This window comes from Strongylocentrotus purpuratus, unplaced genomic scaffold (genome assembly GCF_000002235.5).
Source record: "Strongylocentrotus purpuratus isolate Spur 01 unplaced genomic scaffold, Spur_5.0 spur5_scaffold_10, whole genome shotgun sequence".
Lineage (NCBI taxonomy): Eukaryota > Metazoa > Echinodermata > Echinoidea > Camarodonta > Strongylocentrotidae > Strongylocentrotus > Strongylocentrotus purpuratus.
In genome coordinates, this window is record NW_022145595.1 from 12,264,503 (window position 1) to 12,282,186 (window position 17,684).

At 38.6% G+C, this 17,684-nt stretch overlaps 1 protein-coding gene across 1 annotated transcript; it reads left to right on the top strand.

Moving 5' to 3' along the window:
• The first annotated feature begins 1,218 nt into the window (after nucleotides 1–1,218).
• On the top strand, nucleotides 1,219–16,211 carry LOC100890694. The gene is made up of 5 exons (XM_030979525.1): nucleotides 1,219–1,375; nucleotides 10,263–10,374; nucleotides 11,430–11,723; nucleotides 12,314–15,335; nucleotides 15,793–16,211. The coding sequence occupies exons 2-5, from the start codon at nucleotides 10,356–10,358 to the stop codon at nucleotides 15,878–15,880; spliced, it is 3,423 nt and encodes a 1,140-aa protein (XP_030835385.1). The 5' UTR covers nucleotides 1,219–1,375; nucleotides 10,263–10,355; the 3' UTR covers nucleotides 15,881–16,211.
• The last annotated feature ends 1,473 nt before the right edge of the window (nucleotides 16,212–17,684 follow it).

The window sequence follows — 17,684 nt, forward strand, 5'->3', positions numbered from 1 at the left end:
TAACCAAAAATGCACGGCGCATATAACCAAAAATGCACGACCGTGCAATATACCATCTATTGAATATCATGTGACCAACAATCCTCCAATCAAATGACAGGGATTCACGTAGGTGTTGTATAAAGTATAATAATGTATCATTAACATGACTATCAATCATCTTATAGTACAGGTTATACGTTATGTTATGGCAGCTGAAATTTAATACGAGTTTATAGAGTCTTACAGTTTTGCTTTCATAACCGCATACGGTGGTGTTTTTTTTAAATCAATTAAAAATCGGTCTGTGGTTCGGGATCAAATGTTCCGAAGAATACATCAGAAACCGCTCTTTTTTTGCGGTCCCTCCAAGTGATTAAAACTCATTTTAAAAGACTTCATTTGCTTTTCTGTATGATCAATTTCAATTTCTCTAACTATTTTTTTTCTTCTGCATTCTTTTGGACAAGCATTGGAAACATGACCCTTTCACAGCAGTTCAGGGGGGGGGGGGGTCTGGGGCTCAGGCCTTCTTTCTACTCTAGATTATATATGAATCACATGTAGAAAATGAATTTAAGGACCCCAAGCCTCCTCCGAAGCCTCCAAAGCCCCCCCCCCCCCCTAACAAAAAAAAAGGGAGGGGGGAGAAGATTCTTCTAGAAAATTGTCCATGCGCATAATTATTTGTTTTCCACAGGTGCAAGTTTACAAATCAATTTAAAAAAAAAAAACGATCTTATCATAATCAAAGACAATTACTGTATTGGTTAACAGTTATAATAAACAAAACAGAGTCACAATATTTGTAGGTGGGTGGCTTGCAAGAAATCAATCAAATGATTGAAAAATTTGATAAAAATTGGCGAAGCCCAATATCGTCAATTGAGAAAAATATTTTCTTGAAATTGGCCCTCATCTTTTTTTTTTCTTTTTTTTTTTTTTTACAGAGAAGCTTGAATATTTTTTAAATGAATATATCATCCTGTAAGTCTAAAACTTAAGGTACTAAAGAAACATTCATTGTTTTAATGTCATACACTCCAATCGTCCTGTTTGTCATATAGAAGACATATAATCGGTGTGTTTTGTTTTGTTGTGCTTTCAATATAAACCGTTCCGAGAAGGGAACAAACAAATCAGTATATTGAGTCTGCGGTAAAAGACTACGACCATTACAACGAGCGACGTACACGTAAAATTTGCCTTGTCGTTCAGTTCAAAACGTTCTTCGCGATACCGTGTATGTAGGCGGATAAACCTTGTTTTGGTGGCACATTCGTCATATACTATTGAATTCAGAAGGACATTTTGTTAATTGTGGACCTGGGAAGAAATAATTCTTCATCTGCAAATTGATTCGGCCAGGAGAAAAGGGAAGCCATTCAAATCAAATGTGAGTAAAAATGCTGATTAAAACTCGAGAAGAAAATGCAGAATGTGAGAATTTTTATTGGCAACTTGCCATCTCCCTGGGACTGTGGTACATCATGTATACTATTCTCGTGAAGAGCTTGAATGTATCATTTCTAATTATATTGTTACCATCTCTTATAAATTCAACCTTTCAGTTCCTTTCATTTCAGTTCACGCTCGCGTTTTAGCCTATACTATCTAATATCCTAATTTCCGTTTTACCATCTCTAACTGTATAAACCGAGCCATGATGTTTTCATCTTATGCTAAATTGTCTACTCTCTCTCTTCCCTCCCCTTCAATCTGCATATACATGCGTGTTTTCAAGAGTACGTCGATCACTTCATACTATATTATGTCCTATACTGTACCATACTAGCAGTACAACAAATCATACAGTTGTTTATCTCAATTTGCTCTTATCTCTCCGAATGACATATATTTGTGTGTATGTACTTATGCCTGATAAGAAGAGAACAAGTCCGGTGAGTACACTTGACCTGTAACAAGTAGCTCTATCCTGGAACAGTATGTACCTACAATGATAACCTCTTTTCTTTGTATGTTCATCATGATATTGCCCCCCCCCCCCTTCTCTCTCTCTCTCTCTTTCTCTCTCTCTCTCTCTCTCTCTATCTTTCTCTCTCTCTATTTTCCCATCTCTTTCTCTCCCTCCTTCTCTATTTCTTTTTTCTTCTCACTATCTCTTTCCTTTTCCCTCTCTATTTCTATCTATCTGTATATCTATTTCTCTCCCTCTCTCTATTTCTCTCTCCCTACACCTCTTTCTCTTTCCCTTTCTCTCTCTCTCTCTCTCTCTCTCTATCTCTCTTTTCTCTCTCTTTCTTTCTCTCTCTCTCTCTCTCTCTCTCTCTCTCTCTCTCTCTGTATATGCCTGTTTTCGTGCCCGAGTGTTAATAGATCCAATTCTAACCCTCTCCCCTTCACTCACTGTCTGTCTGTCTGTCTGGTATGTCTTTCTTTCTTTCGGTCTCAGTTTGTCTCTGTATGTTTGTCTGTTCTGTCCATGTATCTGTCGCTCTATTGTACCACAGAGTTAGTCCCACATTGTCTGCCTGTCTGTAACCGTCTGGTATAATACCTGCTGAGAGTATTCTGTCAGATTATTTTGTTGACTCTGCAAGATATCCAGTTCCCATATTTGTTTTTATTGCAGTGTTGCTATAAATGAGGCATAATTGTGAGTCAGGTACAATAAAGTAACTGTACTTTAATGTACGTTTAAAGTAGTGCACTGAGGCATGATCGATGTGAAAGAAACCAAATGATCTACTCTTAAGAAAAATAGATTTTCAATGGTTTGAACTTCATTTGCAATATTACGCCTCATGATATTATATATATAAGTTTTATCATCATGAGTATACTGAGAAATCATCTGAACAGTTAAGACTCCATGATATAAAATAAAATCTATGTATAATAATAATGATAATAATAATAATAGCCTAATAGTCCACTCCAAATTTTATTAAACCGAAACAGAAATTCTTTTTGCCCAATTGATCGTGAGCCCGGCAGCCACTGAGCAGCGCCAGATCGACGTTGCTCTATCCCTTATTGTTGAACGCCAAACAAGGTAGCAATAACTCCCATCTTTTAACAGACATAACATAAAAGGGATGTTTGTTCTACTGTGTTTACTGCGATTTCTTAAAGATGGCCATCGACATATCTATTACTCACAAGTATAGAGATTGTCATTAATATGATCTATCTTATTTGGAGTAGTATTTCTACCTGGACCCGATGTATACACGTGTATACAAACCTACCGTTAACTTTTACATCCGTGTAGTGACGTTTCCGCCCTTTTCGCCAAGTTTACTTCTGTGAAGCTCACGTTTATCCGTATTTCCGTATATCATATTCCAACACAATTTCCTCTCGATAGTCTTTGGATAAAACGACAACTATATGAAGGATAATGATGATGAAAATTGTTTTTTATTCTAGTAGGCTATCATGCATGCCGTCTTAAAAATGTACGGTATTATCATTTCATTTGGCATTATCATGTAAACACAATCATGTGACATTTTAGGACTAAATCACAGATTATTCTGATCTTCAAAAACATCATCACATCATTATCATCACTATGATCAATCAATCTATCAATCAATCAATCAATCAATAGTAGTATCGTCGTCTTAATCACCATCATCACTAGCCATCACCATCATCATCATTATTATTATCATTATCATCATCATCAATATCAGCATCAACATCATCATCAACATCACTATCATCAACATCAACATCACCATCATCATCACCGTCATTATCATCATTATCATCGTCGCCATCATCATCATCATCAATCAATTAATCAACCAATCAATTAATAAGTCAATCAACCAATCAATCATCATCATCATCGTCATGAGCTATTATATACCTTTACATGAACCGTTATGAAGACGACAACAAGGCTTTCTGGTTTTAAAACACTGTATTGATGAGAACGACAAAATCAGTCCTTTTTTGTGAATTGTTGTACAATAAAATGTAAGAGGCAGCATATTATGAATGAGCTACATCCATCTAAAAACTATAAACATATTATAAGCCAGTAATCATTTAATCATGACCGCAGAAGTATCATTTACATTAATGGGGATTAGGATCGTAGATCATGTTACAGTTTACTGCTCACGACACTACAGCAGCCAGCAGGAAGATAGGGTGCTACTGGCAGTTCTATTCAAATCAATCAAATAGAAAATACAACTAAAATTCCCCTGTAAATTCTGCCATGTCTTCATATTGCCACATCATATAATTTATATCAATTAATTTGTTGTTTCTTTACAGCGCTGTTTGAACAAAGGTCAATCGAGAGACCGAGATAGACAGGGCTGACAGGCCCTTGACTCTTGTATTTATGTTTATAAATGAATTGTATTACTTGTTTTGAACTAAACTTTGATAATGGCATAGTTCTGACGCGATATTTTGATATTTCATCATATTTCCGAAGCTGATGCAAGCAAAACAATTCATACAGTGCACGATCGAAGAGAAAATGAAAGATTCTTTAATGTAGCATTGAGAAGTTGGAGCTGCGCCTAATTTTTTTGTAACCCGTTATTGTTACGACACAATGGTACGCTCATCTCTTTGATTAGGAACCCAACGGGGTGGGGAATCCCTTGATGACGCAATGGTTCAACACGTCATTGTTTACTACATGTACATCGCTCCAGCTACTATCGGAATTTGAAACGAAACTATTTTTGACACAACATAAACAGCAACCTGTAATCAAATTTCATGCATAAATGCCATGTCAACAATTATTTCATTTACCTGCATTCCAATAGTCAGAAGGTAGAACAAACTTTATGGCTCGTCCTACCTAACAGCACGTAAGGTAAGCAATTCGCAATCTGACAATTAAAATACAACTATTCGTAACAGGTGAACAAAATAGAGGCATTTGTGAATTACATTTGATTACATTACGAAGTAAAGCCTATTTTATCATGCATACATTAAACGTATATTACTCTATTTACATTAAATATGTTCATTTATGTAAATTATTTTACTTGGACAGCTCCAAGAGAGTCGGCTGTACAGGTTTAGAAAGATTAGAAAATAAAAGTAAGAGAGAGAGAGAGAGAGAGAGAGAGAGAGAGAGAGAAAGGGGGGTATGCAGGTTAAAGGGTAGGCCTATGTGGAAAGTTTAGGAATGAGTTAGCTTGCACCTTCTCTTCTCCCCCCCCCCCCCCCCTCCCCCCTACAAAAAAAACACTGCCACACACGGGTCATGGTGACATGGTGCGTAAACAATCGAGTAAATAATTATGATACGTATTCATTGTACATTAATCATTGTCTACTGCACCATCTACTGGGCTCAGGCATGCTGGTTGTCACATTCCCTGGCAATGACTCACATTTGAATTGTTTAAACCCAAATTTTTAAAGTATTGAGCAGAACCTATAATGTCGAGTCTTTGTTTGTGTCCAAAGCGACTGGGGGTAGTCTCTGTAGTGCAGACACTGTTACGCACAACGACTGAGGGTTCGTGCCTGCAACGACGTGGCTCTTACTGTGGCTAGATATTCATGATGACACGAAATGATGACAATAATAACTATATCCCGCTTTTGTATAACACTTAATACATCGACGATATCTCTAAGCGCTTTACAGATATAATATTACCCTGGTCATCGGATTCAGACTTGCCCGCACACAATGTATGCACCTTCTCCACTCCCTGTGGAGCATTCCAGCCAGGCGTCATTTTACAGATGCTCACAATGCTGAGCAAACTACAATAACGTTCGCACCCATACTGGTGATGATCGTTGTTTACCCCCCCCCCCCTCCGCCCTCCCTCTCTCTCTCTCTCTCTCTTTCTCTCTCATATGTGCCGTACAGTTAACAATTTAAGTATTCATATTTTCATTCATAAACCTTTATTCATACCCTTACCAAGTTTTGTAATTATTGAAGATGTTTGTGCAAAATTGATTTGTCCCATTTTAATTTTCTTGAGAATGTGACTCATCGCAGCTTACATCTAAAAGTATTCGACCTAGATCTTAATTTAACTAGTGCACATGTCATTCTTGAGTCACGAAATACACCCCCCCCAAAAAAAAAATCAAATTAATTACAAGGAGTAGGAATAATCTGGTTGTTATCTGTATCCATTGGCTTTTACCATCATGCTATTCCACGGCTCTGTTTTTGGCCTAATCCACCTTGTTTTCTATCGTTATAAACATTTACTCAGTGAATCATAAAAAACTGGTTAAGTGCCAAGATATAAACAACCGTCCTGGTGGTAAATTCACATGTTCGAAGAACTAATGAGTAGGTTATTGTTCATAAATCAGCCTGGACTTTGAAGGAGCAAAGGTCCAATCACTATTTGAAAATAATCGCTGATTGTCGAAGGGTTTCGGTTTCGATTTGAATATAGAATATAATAATTACATTACACGGTTTATAATTTGACTCTCGGCTTATGGAAAGTGGTAAGTTAACAGATTTCGTTCACTTTCTTCTTCATTAATGATATTAAGCGCGATGACAAGGTCTGCCAATTAACGTTTCCTTTTTGGAAGACACAATTAATGAAAATATGATTTGAACAAGATTCGACTTCAAAAGACGGGAATTCGCATATGGACGGAAAGAGGAAAAGAAAAGAATAACGCAATCGTATACAATAACGTCCCCCCCCCCTACCAACTTGGAAATTCTGGAAATTTTGCATTTAGCTGCTTAGAGAAAACGTTCTTTGACTGTTGATTTTTTGTTTTATTTGCATAATATGACATAGTCGTGATTTCTATCATAGTATAATCATATCGCCCGACTTGCACTTACTCAGGATTTCCTTTCAATATAGTATTAGCTGCATTTTTTATGAAAATATGATTTCTGAGCAATCGCTGCTTTAGTGACAAGTTCTCTCAAATCATTTAATTAAATGTGAGTATGGCAAACTTTAATAGTCTGGAAAGTTATTCCATATACATGTACAGTCGAACCCGTGATAGTGAAAAGCTCTCTATATAAAGGCCACCTGTCTATAGCGGTCACCTACGTTGCCTCTCTCTCTATGAGGAAACAGTGTTGTGTAAGTGTAGAAACTGTCAAATAAAAAGTCACCTGTCTACAGTGGCCACTTTATGTTTTTCCCGTATGTGACCTTAATAGACAGGTTCGACTGTATTCGGTCTGTTAAATATAATCAGAGTGTTGAAATTATATAGCAGTGACTTGATCAAGACCATTATGTCTTTTGTAAATACCTTATGTTTATTTAGATATCCTAATTTATATACATAACTGCATAAAATCGGGACCTACATAATACAAGCTTTGCTTTTTAGTAGATCCCCCACTTTATTTAGCTTTTTCAATGTATTTATCATACTTATGCTTGTATATGTTGTTATAACTATTATCATGTACATTATGTTCCTTTATTGTATGATTAGTTATAAATATTATTATGTATATTGTGTTCAATTATGTTATTTTTGATAAAGTGGAAGTAAATAAACTTGAAACTTAATGAGATCAAAGATTAAAATTCGTCGTAAAAGCTAACTGATCACATGCTAAATCTATATAGTGATTGACCTTTAGCTGAGGCCGCAATAGATGAAAACAATAGGGTATGTATCACTATTGATTCCCAGCGTAATGCAGGCTAGGTCACCCAATCTGTACTTGACCCCTTCTCAAAATACTTGTTCAACACGATAATGTTTCAAGATTAAGAATGCCCCGTGACGGAGAACTCTTTACAAATATAGAAGGCGCGGTGGCTCAGTGGTATAGAGCGATGGTCTGGTAACTGGAAGGTCTCGGGTTCGAAACCAAGTCGATGTGCTAGTGCCCTTTGGTAAGGCATTAATCCTCATTACCAAGTTCCTGGGAGAGGACTTAAAGCCGTCTGTCCCCTGGTCGCTTACTTACAAGCATACACATGCTTTCTTAGCAGTCATGTAAAACAAACCAAACAACCATGCAATACCAAGATTACCAACGTCTCTAGATAGAAAGGAAAGGCCTGCCAGTACTTCCTGACTTCCGGCCACGCTAGCATCGTAAAAGATTATATCACCTTCACTGTCTATCCGGTATTGTTTCCGTTTGTTTGCCTTTTGCAATATTGTTTCTCTTGTCTTGCAACATCCCCCTTGTACCGACGTTCTTGAAACATTATACACAGGCCCGTGGTTAGTCATAGTCTAATCACCTCTAATCATAAAATCCATAATTACTGACCATGAGGTCAAACAAATAAAATAACAAAACATAAGGTTGAAATCTTGCTGCTAGGTTTCATGTTTTCATAACGTGGCTCCATCTTATCTCTCAGATTTACTTACAAAATGCTAACCGATAAGAAATCTGAGGTCACTGCAGATTCCCCCCCCCCCCACACTCAATGTACGCGTATGCATGTTCCCTCTGTTTGAAAGCACCAGAGTTTGATGTTGGGGGGGGGGGGGGCACAAACCTGTAATTGATCGACGTCCTGGGGAGGGGTCTACAAAAAGTTCAGCCGATCTTGGTTTTTTTTTTTTTTTTTTTTTTTTTTGTTGGGCACCCCCCCCCCCCCCCCCCCCCCCCCTGGGCTTCGTGCCTGGAAAGCACCCCCTATTTCCGGTGTGAAAGTCAATGGCGGGCCGGACTTTGTCGCGCGAAAAAGTACCCAAGAACTTCAAAATTGCTCTTGAAACATACTAATTTCATTGATCAGGTGGTGTTTGTATTAACTGTATTAATTACAGGCTTATTTAGCAAAATCGCAAGCAAACGGACGTCTCGCGTGCTGCGGGAATAAGATTAGAAACGCAATACATCGGAAATCGAACACAAGCCCTAACACTCGAACGTGATTGCCTTAAAATCAAGTTTTTTTAGAACAGTTTCATATCGCCTCTCTATTCGTGTGTGCAAGAAATCCAGGTACCTCACCACAGCTTGGTAATTACGGAGCATAATTATCCATTTTACTTTTGCATTCTTTGCCAAGGAATTTGACTTGATCTCATGTTTTAATGACAGAAGAAATTAACGAGTCATTGGGTCAGATAAGATATGTCAATTTTCAGGAAGCGTGGACGAATAAGAGAGAGAGAGAAAAAAAGAGTATTTCCGTAATGAAAGATTCTCACGTTGTTCAAATCATGGATGATCAAATTAATCGAAACCAAAACTGCATCAATTCATAATGAGCATAGGATGGTAAATGATTCCCTTCTTAGTTTGAAGACCTGGAAGAGAAACAACCTGAAGCATCTCTAGAAGTTTTAAGAATATAGAATACCATTTGATCAATTGATATTTGATACGGGAATGTCAATGTTAATTTCGAATAAACATGATAGCAACTCTGAAGGCTCGGTCAGATATGACACGGGTTTTTGTTATTAAGATGGCAACTTCGCGCAACTAAGGGTCTCATGTATTCACCGAGCTATGTGCTATAAGGTACAGATATGTGAAGTGCATATTACAGTAACGTCATGATACAAAATAAAAGATTAATTTTCTACCCCTGGATAATTTTTTCGGAGGGTGGGTGTGGGGGGGGGGGGGAGGGCTTGAGCCCTCAACCCCCTCGAAATGCCACTGCCATCACCGTATCATCGTACATCTTTACGACCCGGATACTCTTGACCTCAGTTGATAGGCCATGAAACGACCATAAAATTTGACTGGCTGAAAAAGAAAAAAAGAACTGTGTGATGTGAGACCCATATTTACAGCTAGAGGTGAACTTTGATTTGTTATGTATTGCTCTATATTATTAGTCATCATTCTTTTGTAGAAAAAGTTCGCGCCAATTTTTGTTTGTTTCTCAGAATGTCTTAATGGCTTTGAAGTTTCTGGAATTAGATTTCGAAAGAAATTTCAGAATCAGGTGAACTACGAAAAACAAACTCAAGGGCTCGAATTCACAAAGGAGGTTTGTCGACAAACCTAGGTTATACGCGTCATATGACGCACATAAACCTAGGTTTTTCGACAAACCTCCTTTGTGAAATCGAGCCCGATACGTGTTAAACATATTGATTACAATTTCGCCGTGAAATCCGCGTGAAAACATGGAAAGAAAAACAACAAAAAACAAATACGGAAGTACTGAGTCATTGTTAAGACGTCACAATGATCTAGAATCAGCAATTATCTATCCATTACACACACACATACCCTCTCCGTTCAGCTACACACAATCCCTCCTCTCTCTCTTTATCTTTTTTCCCCTTCTATTTCCTCTCTTCCTTTTCTATTCTGATACATAATTTTAGGCTATATAATATCCTAACATTTACCCCTTCTTTTTCATTCTCAGATGAGATCGAGACGATGATTGGTTGATCTCATGACTTCAACAACAGCGTAATGATGACGTCACTGACCTCGTGACATTTAAGCTCTTCTCTCTATGGCAGAGGGTGGCACAGGTGAGCTAACCATTTTCTCTGTCAGTCTTTGTACAGTAATGAAGCCGAAATACAGTCAAACTGTCTTAGTGGCCACCTATCTGTAGTAACGATACATTTATCTAGAGAGAGAGAGAGAGAGATAGGGGTGTGTTGTAGCACACAGTTTGAGCCCGTTTGGCAACATTTTCGAGAAGGTAGTGAGAACTAGTTTGGTGTGATGGGGGCTTTAGAAAGGTTTGAATGTAGTTGATTGCATTCTCTTTGAGTATAATTCCAACATTTGTATAAGTTCAACAGTGCTGGAATATTCCATTCTACTGTTTAAGAAATTTAAGAAATTCAATTAAAGTAAAACCAACAACAACAACAACATTAAATTGTCTTGTTTGGCCTGTTTTTGAGTTCGTGGTGAAGAATTGACCACGGTCAACTAAAATCAACTTACGGAATTAAATTGAATAGAAAAAAAACTGCATGGATGTTTAGAATGTATGATGAATAGAATTATAGCCTATGCTGTGTCCAATAAAGTTGGGATGATTTTTTTTCTGACCTCGTTTTTGGAATGTCTGTAGCAATATAACGATTTTGTTTATACATGTATCATCTCGGAACTTTATTGATCAATCTAAAGAGTCATAGATATTGATTTGTAAAGTTTTGAGAAGATAAACTTTATCTGTCAAGAATAAATCATATTGTCACAATCATTACATGAAAAAGAGGTAAGAATTATTCGAAGTTCTTAGGAAACGTGCAATTTCATATAGATTATTTTACAGGACGGTATATAGGGTATTCAAAGAGTTATTGAGACAACCATGCAGTACAATAATTTTGAAGGAATGCAGCTGCTCTTCATCGGGGTCTAATCTGAATGTATTTGTGAAATTTGTAGAATCAAGTTCAACTTTCAATCATACAAAATGGTTGTATTCTGCTTATTTCATATTGAGGTAATCATTTACAAAAATACAAATAATTAGTGCACTGGAAATCCTAATCTAGTTTGTTCGGGTGTTTTGACATTCAAGTTTTTACCATTTTGAGTACATTTTACTTGTTTAATACAGGTGAACTCATGATGGGGACGGACGAGGAACGGCAAGTGCAAGTCAACCTTCTCCTGGACTTGTCTTTGGAGCTCGGCAGTAGCTGGAAGGACATCGGGCGTCGACTCGGCCTACTGGAAGCAGATCTTGAAAACATCGAGTCGGACTATCCGAAACAAAAAGAAAGAGGTTATCAGATGCTGCTCAAATGGCGGCAGATGACTCGAAACAAGGATCTGGTGAAGACACTTGTCCAGGGATTGCAGAGCGTTCAGCGCGTGGACCTGGCTGATAAGTATGGCCCTCGATTTGAAGGTGGGATATAGCTCAAACAATTTATGAAAAATGTAGGCCTCTTATTGACATGTAGATAATAATATAATGGTCGCACCAGGACTTAATTTGGTTTTGATATGACTCATATGCTCATGCAAGATCCATTAACGCATATGCAAAAATGAAAAAGAAAATGAACGTCACCCTGCCAGCACTTTGTGGTGATCGGAGGTTTATACAATTCCAAAATTTGTGAGATGTACACATCGTTACCAACGCATAGCATATGACATTGCATATTACGAATTATTTTACTTACTTACTGCCCATTATGCCTCCTGGCACATAGGGCAGCAACAAAAGTCTTCCACTCCTTCCGATCCTGGGCCAGTCTTTGGATTGTATCCCATGTGTGGTTCAGGTCTTATTATTATTTTAGCTTGGGGAAATTAGATTATTGAGTAAAAAAAATAGAGAGCTTTGTATTATCAAAAAAAAATTTGCAATAACTTATTCAGTGTATAAATGTTATTTCGAATAAGAGAGAAGTGGTGAAGGAGTACGCAAAACATCAAAGATTCTGCTTTAGTCAACCGTTTGTTTTCCCTACCTCTTACTTTTCTACGTAGCTCTCTTTCCAAGTGAAATCGAGTCGGACGCTGCCTCACCAACGGCCCTTGATGCCAAAGAGACGCGAATGGTAGAACACCTCAAATATCACTACAAGAAACGAAACAAAGTTCCCATGGTCCCTTGGGCTGGCAAGAATGGCAAGATCGTGACAGTAGACCTAGGCAGGGTCTACACCAATCTGGTACTTCTTGTGGACATCGATAGTCCAGATCTTCCAATTCATTACCGACTCGCTTTTAAAGACTTATTCAAGGATGTGAAAGCAGTGGATGGAAACGACAATGAAATCGATGGGTGTGAGGAGACACTAGCAACATCATCTACTCGAGTGGTAGCTAGAGGAAGAACAGGCAGCGGAAAGACAACTTTCTTGTTGAAGCTGACAAGTGACTGGGCAGAGGCTAGGACAAGCCCCGTGAAAGATGCTGTAGCTGTTTTCCTCTTGCAGCTGAAGAAGCTAGACCACACAAGCAACTTTGGAGCTGCTGTAGTCGACCAGCTCCTGCCTAAGAAAGACTTCACACCGCAGTTCATTGAACAGTTCGCTGAAAAGAACCAGAAACGTGTTGCTGTTCTGCTAGATGGCTATGACGAGTTCAAAGGCAAAGGGTTGGATCAGAAGAACTGTGGAAATATCGTGAAGATGTTAAGGAAAGAATACCTACCCTTCGTTCAGATCTTGATCACAACTCGCCCTGGCAGAGTGGGAGACTTCATGAAACTGGAAGACCACATCACTGACGAATACCGACACTTACAGATCACAGGCTTTTCATCAGAAGACATCGATGCATATGTCAAGAAGATTTTCAAACGTCGGCCAGAACTTGGAGAGAAACTACTTGCCTACCTCGAAGAGAACCATCTGAAAACAGAACTGGCTTCCCTACCTCTAATGTGCTGCGCTTTCTGCCAGTTGACAAAACTGACCGATGGAAAGGACTTCAAAGATATGAACACGATCAGCTCGCTATTCGACAAGCTCGTGAAGTGTCTCCTGAAGTATCATCCAAGATCCAAAGAGCAGAGGACCCGACTTCGAAGCTGGGATTCTACTGAGAAAGATGTGACAGAGGAGACATATGTCAAGAGCGGCGACATCATGAATGAAAATGAAGACGCCACTGGAGATGCAGTCTTTCAATCACGTGAGGTTGATGAGGACGACCTGATCCTTCAGCTTGGAAAGGTAGCATTACTGGGCTTCGTCAGATCCGATGAAGAAGAACTGATCTTCAGACTGAAAGACTTTGAAGATTGTAAGTCAGGTGCAAGAGAAGTCGTTGCCATGGGATGTAAGGTTGGTATCCTTGTCCGAGATGAAGAAGCAGAGTATAGGCCAACACTCTACGAAGATCTAGAGATAAACAATGAAGACGGAGTAGTTGACTCGCACAACATTACCTTCGTCCTCAAGATAATTCAAGAGAAACTTGCTGGCAGTTACCTTGCTTATCTCTCTACCGGGAATGAGGAGGAGCGATGTTTCTTCAAGAAGTGTGTTGAGGATATCAGAACCCTTCAACGTGCCACAGATCTTGGAAATGTCCTCATGTTTGCAAGCGGTGCAAATGTGGAGGCAGCTCGTACCATCATCAGCCACGTTGTAAGTCTCATGAAATCGGAAGAGGAAAACATCAAACTCTTCATGAATGGAAAGTTGCACTACACAGAGTGTCAACGTGTCCAGAAACTCATTGAGTTCTGTCTACAGCTCAACTTTGAAAGCCAGAGCAAAGGTGAACTTAATGATGTACTGGCTCCACTCATGTCTGGCTGCAGTCGTCTCCGACTCGTCGGAATCTCTAGTTACGTCACAAAGTCACTCGGGTATTTTCTCCAGCACGGCAGGGGAATTTCCATCAAGTCGCTCGAGCTCATTCGTCTGCACCTGAACTCTAGTTCAGAGTTCCGGGAATTCCTCAACTCTTTCCCCGGCTTGGAGAACGACGTGTCGGATTCATTGAAGAGGAAGAGGCGAAGGAGAAAGAAACAGAGTGAGGAACCCCTGACGGAAGAAAAGAGAAGAGAGAAGTTAAGAGAAGGAGTAACTAAAGGAAGAGAAATACCGAAGTACCTCCTACAGCGTCCTGATGATACTTTCCTTGCGGTGTTGCCCCTATGGGAACAGGTCAATCAGATGCAGATGAGCGAATGGAATTTCGGACCTGTCATTGACGGTTTGGAGCGCTGTCCTGTCGAAGAGCTCATTCTAAATGGGGTCAAAGCCAATCCTGCAGACTGGGAAAGGTTGTTCAGGATGTTTTCAAACTCATCCTTTACGTCCCTAAAGAGATTGACCCTCAGCATGAATAACATAAGCGATGAGTGCCTTGCTAAGCTCGTACCTGGTCTTTCCCGTCAATCTAACCTGACTCAACTGAAGTTGTCAGGAAATGAAGTAGGACCTGACTTCCTAGACGCCTTGGAAGAGTGTCCCATGATGGAGAATCTCGAGGAGCTTGTTCTGGAGAAGACTGATATGGATTCAGAGAGCATCGAACAACTTGGAGACCTTCTCAAGCACTTCCCTTCACTATCTGCACTGGACATTCGGCGTAACACCTCCTCAGATGACACCTCCATAATCAGCATACTAGACGGAGTACAGCATTGTCCGCAACTGGATAAACTTATGATCTCTCTGCATCACGTCACAGAGAAAGCCCTCAATCAACTCCAGACGAAGGTGGGTACCCTTGCTCGTTTGAAGGAACTTCATCTCGTCCATACACCAGTCCCAGAGAAGGTCATCGCGTGTGCTGCAGGATTCCTTCCAGTCATGCCCAATCTAGAAGACTTGAGGATATCGGGCACACCCCCAGACAAGACCAAGCCACATGACGAGGGCACAGCAAGGGTCTCGTGTGAAGTTGCTGATCTCTTCTCGAACGCTGTCCTAGCGACTCCTTCTTTGAGGTTTCTGAGCATCCTCTACACCCCCTTTGGACCAGACAGCTTTGTCAACCTATTGGAAAAGAGTTCAGAAGCAACCAAAGTAGGATTGAAAACGCTAAGGTAATTGTTACTGAAATTCAAGAGTTACTTCATTTTTCAATACGTCATTATAGCCACTGGCACCAAAATGGTAACATATTTCCGTATTACTTAAGACCAATATTGAAACATCTTGCCACCATTAACTTTTGAAATAAATATGGTATACCGATCTCGGTCCTTTCAAGTTTTTGAAAGATCTCGTAAGCTAAGTATAACGTTTTTATAACAGAAATTTAACCTTTTGCTTTTGTGCTTCTACAAGCAACACTTTATTTTGCTTTCTTCATCATCTACTGACCTTTATTATGAGTAAATCTTCAACTCGACTTTCAAAATAGTAGACTGTCATGTAGACCAGATGGCTTTTTTCTTCAATTTGTCATTTTTGTTTGTTTATACTCCCAGCTTCAATCCCGTTTCTTTACATTTTGTTTCTTTTTTTCTCTCTCGATCTCCCTTTCTCACCAACCGCTAGGTTTTCCAAGGCATGTATTCCTGAAGAAGAAGAAGTCCGTCGCCACGTACGGAACGCTGAGAAGACATTTCTTCGTATCTGGGTTTGAGTGATCTTTGAGAGCATTTGAAATGACTCGTCATCACCCCTTAAGAACCTATGACTTGCTGCGAAGTTTTGTTCTTTAATACAACCACGGCATGTTCACGGCACAGTCAAGGTATTTGTGGCTGCGAGGCTCGTGTCTTTAAACAGGAAGAGATTTCACACCAATCCAGTTTTATCAGATCTTCACTGGCTGTCTATCGACCAGAGGATCTTCTTCAGACTTGGAGTTTCAACGTTCAAAGCACTTAAAGGCATCGGTTAACAATGTTAAATCTGAGATGCATGGCCGGCCTTAGATGTAATCAGTGTCTGTGATATGGTATAATATTGAAGCCCTAAAAAAATGCGCTTCAAAATTATCATGAAGTGCCTCAAAAAAGTAAAAATCTTTGAGTTTTACCATACTCATTTTCCCCAATAGACTGTAGTGTTATAAAAATCGTTAGGAAAACGAAAAATGAAATTTCGATTTCCAATCATAAATACCAGACGGCGCGATCGGCTTGTAAAAGTCATGGGATTTCTGACTGACCTAAAGGTTTATAATTGTGATTGCAGCATGAGCTAAAGCCAGGATTTTGTTTCAGAATCTGAGGTAATGTTACCGAGTCGCTTTAATGTTGAAGACCAATAGACTTCGGAGCGTCTGATGAAGCATTTCGACCAAGGTCTCGTTATAGAATTTCTCAGTCGCACATCTTTACTTGGGTGACAGAGCCTTCTACTTCTCTGGACCTAAGCTGTGGAATAGCTTTCCGCAATCTATCAGGAGCGCTGAATATTTGTCAACGTTCATATCATCCCTCAAGCCTTTCTTGTTCCCAGCTACGACATCATTTTAAAGAAATAATAATGAAAACACATACTAATGAAAAATAATCTCAATTTCATGTACATATTGGTGTAATAGATTTTGGAATTTCCTAAGTGATGATCCACAAACTACAAGCACTGCTTTTTAGTGGATCCCCCCATTCCCTCAGGAATTAAGAATTTCTTGTAATAATTGTATTATGTGTAAAGTGTATTTGTATACTTATCAAGATAAACAAATGAATATGTACATATATTTGTTTTCATACTTTCTGCAATAATATCTGTAATACCTTTATTTATCTTTCTGTTGGAAATGAAATAAATACGAATTAAAATTGAATTGAATAGTTAATAAGCATTTGAAAAATATTATGATAATCGTTTATTTCTTACATTGTGTATATATTAATTAAGATGACATTTTGCATAACTGAAATATGTATATATTTATTTTCACTGTCATTACAATTGGTGAAAGAGGTGAATTTCGTTTAGTGGGTCTATAATTGAATTGCTGCCTTTATTATCAATTACTTAGATTGCGACTAATTCAATTTTTCATGTCTGAAAACGATATTAAATACAGATACAATCTTAGTTTAAACATATTTGTGGCTTACACCCAGTAAATCGATCTTATTTACTGGGTGCAAGCCACAAATATGTTTAAACTATTGAAATTTCTCCCAGGAAGCATTACATTTATAAAAGATACAATCTTGCCTAAATGCTCTCCAGAATCATCCATTTTGTTTTACATGTACATGTATATGCGCAACATTGTAAATGACGTAATGTGGATTGTCGAAATTCATATTTATTTGACAGATTCACGGAATGTTTTTATATGATACAGCACAACATTTTCTCGTTCACTGCTTTGGATTGAGCGATAATGTAAACATTACATGATATTGTTTCCTTTCCATGCAAGTATTTAATCATGGAAGTTTTAAGAACCTATTGTGATTGTAGATCTGCCTAAAATC